Below are 10,438 nucleotides of genomic sequence, written 5' to 3'. Positions count from 1 at the left end.
AAAAATTATGGTTTTAGAGAAGAAAAAAATGAAATGGAAAATATTTGGGGAAGTGGAGAGGGAAAAAATATCTCTAAAATGTATAAACTGTTGTTGAAATGGTATACTGAAGATGAAATTGTTAAAGAGCAAATGATAAAGTGGGCAATAAATATGAATAGGGAGGTGACTATTGAAACTTGGGAATATTTGTGGAAAAACTCTATTAAGATATCGGCTTGTACCAATGTCAGAGAGAACTGCTTTAAAATGATGTACAGGTGGTACATGACTCCGAAGAAAATTGCAAATATGAACCAGAATATGTCAAACAAATGTTGGAAATGCAAGAGTCATGAGGGCTCATTTTATCATATGTGGTGGACTTGTGAAAAAGCTGTAGACTTTTGGACAAAAGTCCACAATGAAATGCAAAAAATATTGAAATGCTCTTTTAAAAAAGCACCCGAAATTCTGCTTTTGGGTTTGAAAATAGATGAAGTGAACACGACTAAAAAGACTTTACTTTGGTACTTAATAACAACTGCGAGAATGTTGTTTGCACAATTTTGGAAAACAGAGAAAGTACCAGAGATTGAAGATTGGATACAAAAAGTTCGGTTCATGGCTGAAATGGACAAAATTACAAAAAAGCTGAACGGCAAAGAAGATGAGGTATTTTTTGAAGAATGGAATTACTTTAAAATTTATCTGGAGAAGAACTGGGATGTGAAACAAAATTTAATGTGTTTAGATCAATATTAGGTTAAATGATGTTATCTTAAATCTGTAATGATAAGAAAAATGATATAATTGATGATATATAGTAATGTGGAGGGTAAGGGGGAAGCATTGCGGGAAGCCACAGGAGGGAGGGGAGGAAATGGGTATGGGTGAACAATGGAAAATTGGAAATGGTTAAATGTAAAACTCGTATAGAAAATAATAAAATTTGTTTACCAAAAAAAAAAAGAGGGAAATGTTCAATCTGTATCCTGGAAACTCATGAACTTTTAAGCACTTTTAAAAAGAACTTTGACAGAGAGGTTCTGGAACTCCGTTCCGGCGCCTTCCCCCAAGAGGAAAAAGCCCTGGGGCGATTTCTCACTAGAGCTGCCTCGCAGCACAGCGCCGTTTGCCTCGACACAAACATGTCAATTTCACACCCCAAGCTCCGGGGCTGCATTTGGACTCGGGGCTTCGCCCGATTTCCTCTGCAGTTTCGTGATCCTGATCGCCGGATGTTCGCCATGCCTGCCGAGTCCCCAGGTCTCCGCACGTCGCTGTCACGCCACACCGTTGCTACGCCGGCACTCCTGCTGCACACCACTCCATAGAGAGGAGGGTGCCCCCTGCTACCTAGGAGCAGGTACCCATTTATCTACTTGCAAGGCTTTTGAACCGCTGGGTGGGCGGGATATTATTAGGATGAAACGGAGGACAGGAGAATGGTTTTGAGCTACTCTGAGTACCCACTGGAGACTAAAAGTGGGGTGGAAGTGAAATAAATAACAAGCAAGTGAACAGAACCGAAGCGCCTGATTCTAAGCGCACCTCTTCCCCTCCCCGGACTCTCCAAAATCCAGTCTTTCACCACGAAACCCAAACCACCATGTGTTATTCCTGTTCCTCTCCTGCCCTCTTGTGGTCATTTCATCTCATGCTTCAAAATGGTCCATTTTCACAAAGAGCCAAATTGGGGGGGATACATATTGGGAGGGAGAAGAATGAAGTTCAACAGCAGGTCCCTAGCTTCAGGCTCAGTTTCTCCCACACACACACATACACTCCATAGCCTCTGAGAAGCAGTGGACACATTGCTCTCTGCAAAAGGTGTGTCCAAAAATGGCCTCGCTTCTTGTGGTTTTCACTTGCAGCTGGTCCACCGTTCACACATGCACAAGTATCGCATAATTATTTGGCACTTGTAACTTGGCTGACTGTGTGAACTGTCTCCACCAAAAAATCACAGAGCTTGGACATGATAGGAAACTCTGGGAACCAAGAATGGCCCTGTGTTCTTAATATTTCTATCCTGCACACTGTCCAAGGAGCTCTGGACATCACACACGGTTCGCTTTCCTCATTTTGTCTTCACAACAACCTTGTGAGGTAGGTTAGGCTGGCCCAAAATGAACCAGGGAGCTCCACAGTGGATAGAGGATTTGAACCCCCATCCCTATATAGGCCAGTGTTTTAACCTAGGGTTTTATTTTGAAAGGCAAAACAAGAGGATATATTTCTTGACTGACTACTTCAAACAAGTGATCACGCCGTGACAAATCTCTTTTTAAATACCCCTGTTGTTTAAGCAGTGATAATTGCTACTAACTAAGAATATTCCTATGACCCAGTTTGGTGTAGTGGTTAAGTGCATGGACCGGGTTTGATTCCCCACTCCTCCACTTGCGGCTGCTGGATGACCTTGGGCAAGCCATAGTTCTGTCAGAGCTGTTCTTGAAGGAGCGGTTCTTGAAGGAGCTCCCTCAGCCCCACTTACCTCACAGGGTGTCTGTTGTGGGGAGGGGAAGGGAAAGGAGTTTGTAAGCTGCTCTATGAGTGAAGGGCAGGGTATAAATCCAGTCTCTTCTCCTAACCTTCCAACCCGAAAAGAGGTCATTTTCATCAGTTCTTTAAAAAGAGCCCAAAAGAAGGGGGACACCAAAAAAGGGGACATGTCCTCTAAACAGAAGACATCTGGTAACCCTACTTTAACCACAAACCTCTTGCTACTCGAAGATGAAGCTATCAGGACATACGAAGATAAGAACATAAGAAGAGTTGGGATCAGTCGACCATCCAGTCCAGCCTCCCATCTCACACGGTGTCCAACCAGTCGCCCTGGGGGGCCAGCAAACAGAGCCTAGAGGCCAAAGCCTTCTCTTTTTTTTGTTGTTAAACAATTTTTTATTAATGGGATAGTACAATTCCTTTAAAACAGTTATACATTTTATCACATTTCCACCTATCCCTATTTTACTCTATCCCCTTATCCTTCCACCCCTCATTTGGCTTCCCGCAATGCTTATATCCCTTTAAATCTTTTAATCTTAACATTTTCTATCTTTTTACATTTTAATATTTCTTTTCTCAACATTGTTAAGCCTTACCCCAATATATTTTTAATCATCAGGTAACTTTAACTTTCACTTAATCATAGATTATTCTATTTCTAATATTCTTCAAAACACAGTAAATTATTTGTAACATCCCAGTTAGTCTCCAAATACTCTTTAAAGTCTTTCCACCCTTCGAAAAAGTCCTCATCTTCTTGGTTGTTTAGCTTCCTTGTCATTTTGTCCATTTCAGCCATAAACAAAACTTTTTTAATCCAGTCCCATTTTTCTGGTATTTTATCTTGTTTCCAATATTGGGCATAGCCAAAGCCTTCCCTTGATGCTGCCTCCTGGTGCTGGCATTTGGGGGTTTACTGCTTCCGAATGTGGAGGTTCCCTTTAGTCACCATGGTTAGTAGCCACTGACGGACGTCTTCCCCCAGAAATCGGACCCCTTTTTAAAGCTGTCTCTGCCTGTGGACATCACTGCCTTCACGGGCAGCAAATTCTGCAATTTAATGACCCGTTGAGTAAAGAAGTATTTCCTTTGGTCTGTCCTGAATCTACAGCTATCAACTTCAGTGGATGCCCTTGAGCTCTGGTATGTTGGAAGAGGGAGGGGAAGTTCTCTCTGTCTAATCTCCCTGCCCCGTGCATAATTTTGTAACCCTCTGTCAGGTCACCCCAGCCTTCTCTTCTCCAAGCTGAGAAGTCCCAGACTCTTCACCACACACAAAAAAAACTGTGATGGGAAGAGCTGCCAACTCCAGGTTGGGGAATTCCTGGAGATTTGGGGGAGGGAGCCTGAGGAGGGCGGGGTTAGAGAAGGGAAGGGACTTCAGTGGACTTGCAGGGGTCATTTCCTGCCGGAGCGCACAGGAGCGGAGCTCCGGCAGTAAGGAGCCCAGGGGGCGGGCACATGCGACAAGTCCCACCCCCTGCTCTTAGCAGCCCTCAGTCGGGCAATGAGGAGCAAGAAGCTAATTAGCTTCTGCACCTCTTTCTCTACGAAATGACCCTTGCAGTGGAGTATAACGCCATAGAGTCCACCTTCCAGAGTGGCCATTTTCTCCGGGTGAACTGAGTTCTGTTGCCTGTAGATCAGTTGTAATCCCAGGAGATCTCCAGCCACCTCCTGGAGGTTGGGAACCCTAGGGGAGACAAGTTTCTCTGCTCCCCTCCCCTCCCCGCACGGAGCTCCTTCGAGGAACCATGGCCTTAAAAAAACCCAAACAGATAGGCAGCAAACTGTCTGACCCTCCATGTATGTGTCATCATCCATCCATTCTCTGAATTTAATTTGTCTCCCTGGAGAGCCCAAACGGGTCAAATATTCGATCAGAGAATCGAAACGAGTGTTACATTTCCCCTAGCTAAGTTCTGTCCACTTTTCACTTAGATATCAAGTGTGTGCCGGGGGTTTTTGACACCATTCAAACTGTCCAGAAGTTTTGCGCTTCTTAATTGCCCCCTTTGCGATTCTGTGTCACCGGTTCGGATCTCTGTGGGATTGACTTGCCGAAAATTCAGAACGAACGGACATTAGTTTACGAGAGGCTGTTTCCAGGCGAACACGCAAGGTTATATATTCGGAGATGAATGCCACTGCTGTTAAAACCGATTCTGGAGCCAAGGAGAGAGACCAGCAGCTATTCCTGTATTTACACCAAAAACCTGGTAAATCTTTTATCCTTTAAAATAGCAAACAATGTAATTTTTAAATGGCTTTCAGTGAATTTGCTGAAGTTTTTGCAGAGGGTTCATGTCTTTCAGGAAACAGAAGTCTTCAGCCACCTTAAAGGCTAACCAAATTATTGTAGTGGAAGCTTTTGAGGGCTCTATTTTATTTTTTTGCAATCAAGTCACAGCTGGCTTATGTGGACTGCGTAGGATTTTCAGGACAAGAGACATGCAGAGGTGGTTTGCCATCGCCTTACCATCCTTGGTGGTCTCCCATCGAAGTACTAACCAGGGCAGACCCTGCTTAGCTTCTGAAGTCTGATGGGACTGAGCTAGCCTGGGCTATCCAGGCCAGAGCTTTAAGTGCTCTAGCCGCCACAATAATTTGGTCATCCTTGAACATGCTACAAGACTCCTTTGAGAGTTAAACTGGACAGAGGACATCGCTCCTTCCGTGACAATTTTAACTGCACTGGAAGGCAGTGGGGATTAGGGCCATGCAAGGAGCGATTCTACCCTTTACCCTCCCCGCAACGGCTTCAGTTATTGAAATGCCCTCAACAATATTATCCGCCTTCTAAAGAGCTAGTACCAGCATGCAAGGTTTGGTTTCTATCAGCGCCATTCTTTTGGGGTGGCGAACCCTCTCTTTGCTCAGTCACAGTCTGAAGGAGAGCCCGGCATAGCTGAGGCCGCTCTTCAGAAATCACCAGGATGCTCCAATCACACATGCCTATTTAGTTACTGTGACTTAAATACAATCTCCTTCCATTCACCTGTCATTGTGCAGGGGTGCAAAAAGTACCATCAAGCTGTAGTTGACTTACAGCGATCCCAGCAAGGGCCTTTCAAGGCAAGTGATGAAGCAGAGGCGGTTTGCCATTGCCTTCCTCCACAGAGTCTTCCTTGGTAGACTTTCCCGTCTAAGCACCAGCCCTACTAAACTTCCGAGATCTGACAGAATCAGCCTACACCATACCATTCCACATCTTCACCTGTCATTTGACTCTAATTTTTGAAAATTCTTTATCATTTTCTGCAATTCCCCTTCCCCCTGCCTTTCCCTTCCTTCTCTTCACACATCCATATGGCCATTTACATGCAAAAGATATGGGGGATAGAAAAGTGGCAGAGAGATGGATGGATGGATGGATGGATGGATTGGTGGATGGGTTGGTGGATGGGTTGGTGGATGGGTTGGTGGGTTGGTGGATGGATGGATGGATGGATGGATGGATGGACAGAGAAATGGTTGAGTCATGGATTTGCTCCACCGGCATCCCCATTAAACATGTGGTACTTCATTGAGTAACCTCAGGCCCGTCACTCTCTCTCACCCTACCTTGTTGCTGAGATGATAAAATGTAGATGGGAGAACCATGTAGGCCTCCCTGACCTTCTTGGAGGAAAAGGGAGAGGATTTTAAAAATGTGATAAATATGCAGTACATAATTGGGGAGGTTCCATTACAGCCTTTTCATTGTGCTGTTGTCCCAACCAATGCCATCCCCTCCATTGCCCCTCCACCAAAAACAGGAATTCTACAAGTACCTGTAATTTACCTGCTTTGAGCCTAGTAGCAGCTCCGGAGGGGAAGGGTTTTGGTCAGATAAGTGGGAACAGGACATTGGTCAACATCCCCTTTTCTGCAGAGGCACCAACTCTGATCAAAATCAGGACCTGGCTACCCCAGGTAGATGAAATGTCCTTTATATCAAAAACTGTTTGCACATGGAAAATTATTGCATCAGGGGGGAACTAGGTTAAAACTGGCTTCCTGACAAACTAACTTTGGGCAGGGCAGGCAGTGAGTTATGGACCAGAGTAGGGGGGGGGAAGCCAAAAAGGAATCTTCTTCCATATACAATCTGAAATGATACGTCTTGTTGAGGTTGCATTATATATACATTTTCTGAATATGTAGATCAGTACAAGAAAAACATAAGTATTTTGCTATTGGGGAAGAGAGTCGGCTTCCTTTAAGGAAATCTGTTAGGTGTTTTGTATGAGCTTGGTGTGTTGTACTAGAATCTGGGAGACCCAGGTGCGAATTCCCACTCTGCCATGGAAGCTGGCTGGGTGACCCTGAGCCAGTCACATGCTTCCCCCCTAACCTACCTCACAGAGTTGTTGTGAGGATAAACATAAGAACATAAGAGAAGCCAATGTTGGATCAGGCAAATGGCCCATCCAGTCCAACACTCTGTCACACAGTGGCCAAAGATACCAGGTGCCATCAGGTGGTCCAGCAGTTGGGCCAGGACACTAGAAGCCCTCCCACTGTTGACCCCCCCCCCAAGCACCAAGAATACAGAGCATCCCTTGCCCCAACCTGAGAGTTCCTATCTATACCTTGTGGCTAATAGCCACCGATGGACCTCTGCTCCATATGCTTATCTAATTCCCTCTTGAAGCCGTCCATGCTTGTAGCCGCCACCACCTTCTGTGGCAGTGAATTCCATGTGTGAATCACTCTTTGGGTGAAGAAGTACTTCCTTTTATCCATTCTAACCCGACTGCTCAGCAATTTCACGGAGTGCCCACGAGTTCTTGTATTGTGAGAAAGGGAGAAAAGTACCTCTTTCTCTACCTGCACTTTCCCATGCATAATCTTATAAACCTCGATCATGTCACCCCTCAGTTGTCGTTTCTCCAAGCTAAAGAGCCCTAAGCGCCTTAACCTTTCCTCATAGGGAAAGTGTTCCAACCCTTTTATCATTTTAGTTGCCCTTTTCTGCACTTTTTCCAATGCTATAATATCCTTTTTGAGGTGTGGTGACCAGAACTGTACAAAGTACTCCAAATGAGGTTGCATCATTGATTTATATAGGGGCATGATGATACTGGCTGATTTGTTTTCAGTTCCCTTCCTAATAATCCCCAATATAGCGTTGGCCTTTTTTATTGCAGTCGCACGCTGTCTAGACATTTTCACTGAGTTATCTACTACAACTCCAAGATCTCTCTGTTGGTCAGTCTCTGCCAGTTCAGACCCCATCGAAGTGTATTTATAGTTAGGATTTTTGGCTCCGATGTGCATCACCTTGCCATATTGAACCCCATTTGCCACGTTGACACCCACTCACCCATCCTCGACAGATCCCTTTGGAGCACCTCACAATCCTCCCTGGTTCTCACCCCCCTGAGCAACTTCGCGTAATCTGCAAATTTAGCCACTTCACTGCTTAAAATGGAAAGCGGAGAAATATGTAAGCCACCTTGGGCCCCCATTGGGTAGTAAAGTGAACATACATGAAGAAAATCAATACCAATTAAAAATTACACATATGAGACTTTACTGTTGCTTCTCAGAGGTATAGATTTTTCATCTTCCCCTTGCAGTCTTCAAGGCCATTATAAATATTCATTTGCTCTTCTTGTAGAACGGAGATGGAAGAAAAGGTGACTCCAAACTGGACTGCCGAAGCACAAAACCAGTCCTTGGTGACCGAATTCATCCTGGTGGGCCTCTCTAACGACCCCGAGATGCAGCTGGTTCTCTTTGTGGTCTTTCTGGTGCTCTACGCACTGACTTTGGCCGGGAACTTCCTCATCGTGGTCACCATCGTGCCCGACCAAGCCCTCCACACGCCCATGTACTTCTTCCTGAGCAATCTCTCTTTCATTGACATCTGTCACTCCACAGTGACCGTGCCCAAGATGCTGGCCGACTTTCTCTCCGCCGAGAAGAACATCTCCTTTGGAGGCTGCATGGCCCAGATGTTCTTCCTTCACCTCTTTGCCTGCACCGAAATCTTCCTACTCACCGTCATGGCCTACGACCGCTACGTGGCCATTTGCAATCCTATGCATTACCTCACCGTCATGAGCCACAAGGTCTGCCTACTGTTGGCCGGAATGATCTGGCTAGGTGGTACGGTCCATTCCCTCGCCTTAATCGGCATGACCATCAAGCTACCCTACTGTGGCCCCCAGGAGGTGGACAACTTCTTCTGCGACGTTCCTCCGGTCATCAAGCTGGCGTGCACCGACACTTACATCATCGAGGTCCTTATCATTTCCAACTCCGGGCTGATCTCCGTGGTCTGCTTTGTGGTGCTGGTGGTCTCATACGGTGTCATCTTGGTCTCCCTCCGCAACCGTTTTGCCGAAGGCCGGCGCAAGGCTCTTTCTACCTGCGCGGCACACCTCACCGTGGTGACTCTCTTCCTGGGGCACTGCATTTTCATTTACTCCCGCCCCTCCACCAGCTTCAAGGAAGACAAGGTGGTGTCGGTCTTCTTCACGGCTGTGACCCCGTTGCTCAACCCCATTATCTACACACTGCGGAACGAGGATATGAAGCGAGCGCTCAACAAAATGGTTGGTCGGAAGGTGGACTCGGAGAAGAAGTGACGGTCCTTCTGAACAATGAAAAACTGAGGCTGTGCAGTAACTGGACCACAATGGACCCCCAAGTAGGGTTACCAGCCTCCAGGTGGAGCCTGGAGATCTCCCAGTATTATAACTGATCTCCAGTCTTCTCCGATGTATCCACGAACCTCACTTCACTTAAGGAAGATGCAGAGAAGGCAGTGTGATTTGGTCTTCAAGTGGCTCATATGGACAAAAATAGACTTTTTGATATGTGGCACAATTGGGGTCGCCAACTTCCAGGGAGGAGCTTGGAGATCCCCCAGAATTTGAGGCTGTGCAGTAACTGGACCACAATGGACCCCCAAGTAGGGTTACCAGCCTCCAGGTGGAGCCTGGAGATCTCCCAGTATTATAACTGATCTCCAGTCTTCTCCAATGTATCCACGAACCTCACTTCACTTAAGGAAGACGCAGAGAAGGCAGTGTGATTTGGTATTCAAGTGGCTCATATGGACAAAAATAGACTTTTTGATATGTGGCACAATAGTGGTCGCCAACTTCCAGGGAGGGGCTTGGAGATCCCCCAGAATTACAACTGGTCTCCAGTGTTCCCTCCAAGCTGAGTTAGTGTGAGCTAGCTCACAATTCTTTAGCCTCCAGCTCACACATTTTTGTCTTAGCTCAAGAAGTATGGCTCCAGAGCAAACTAAATGAAGCAGTAGAATTTTTGCTCACAAGACTCCACAGCTTAGAGGGAGCATTGCTGGTCTCCCAGTTGACAGAGATCAGTTCCCTTGGAGGAAATGGCAGCTTTGGAAGATCGACTCTATGGGATCACATGCCTGCTGAGGTCCCGCCCCAAACCGTGGCCTCCCCGGGCACTGCCCCCAAATCGCCAAGAATCTCCCAGCCGAGAGATGGCAGTCCTACCCAGCGTTCCCTCTAAGCTGAGTTCGTGTGAGCTGGCTGACAGTTTTTTAGCCTCCGGCTCACACATTTTTGTCTTTGCTCAGGAAGGGATGGCGCCAGAGCAAACCAATTTGTGCAGTAGCCAAATCACCTGCTCACAACTTTAAAGCCGGTAGCTCACAAAATAGAATTTTGGCTCACAGGACTCCACAGCTTAGAGGGAGCATTGGTCCTACCTAGAGTAGAATCTGTTATGAAGCTTCTGTTTTCTGAACAGTACGTTTCTTGCTCCTCTTGGTCTAATTCTGCATGCGCAAAATAAGCCGAGTGGAGCAAAATCTTCTGAAACCAATGCTTGAGTTGGCCAGTTTGGTGCATGGACTCTAATCTGGGAGAACCGGGTTTGATTCCCCACTCCTCCACTCGCAGCTGCTGGATGACTTTGGGCAAGCCCTAGTTCTGTCAAGAGCTGTTCTCTCAAGAGCAGTTTCTGTTAG

General features: G+C 46.2%; 1 protein-coding gene across 1 annotated transcript; it reads left to right on the top strand.

The window, feature by feature from the left end:
• The first annotated feature begins 7,087 nt into the window (after window positions 1-7,087).
• Window positions 7,088-9,071, top strand: LOC107109105 (olfactory receptor 4E1-like). Its single transcript, XM_015409674.1, has 2 exons — window positions 7,088-7,106; window positions 8,143-9,071. The coding sequence occupies exons 1-2, from the start codon at window positions 7,088-7,090 to the stop codon at window positions 9,069-9,071; spliced, it is 948 nt and encodes a 315-aa protein (XP_015265160.1).
• Window positions 9,072-10,438: the final 1,367 nt, after the last annotated feature.

Source organism: Gekko japonicus, unplaced genomic scaffold, assembly GCF_001447785.1.
Source record: "Gekko japonicus isolate JY-2015 unplaced genomic scaffold, Gekko_japonicus_V1.1 scaffold3029, whole genome shotgun sequence".
NCBI lineage: Eukaryota > Metazoa > Chordata > Lepidosauria > Squamata > Gekkonidae > Gekko > Gekko japonicus.
Note: the sequence above shows the minus strand (reverse complement) of the source record. Positions and strands in the feature narration are given on the sequence as shown.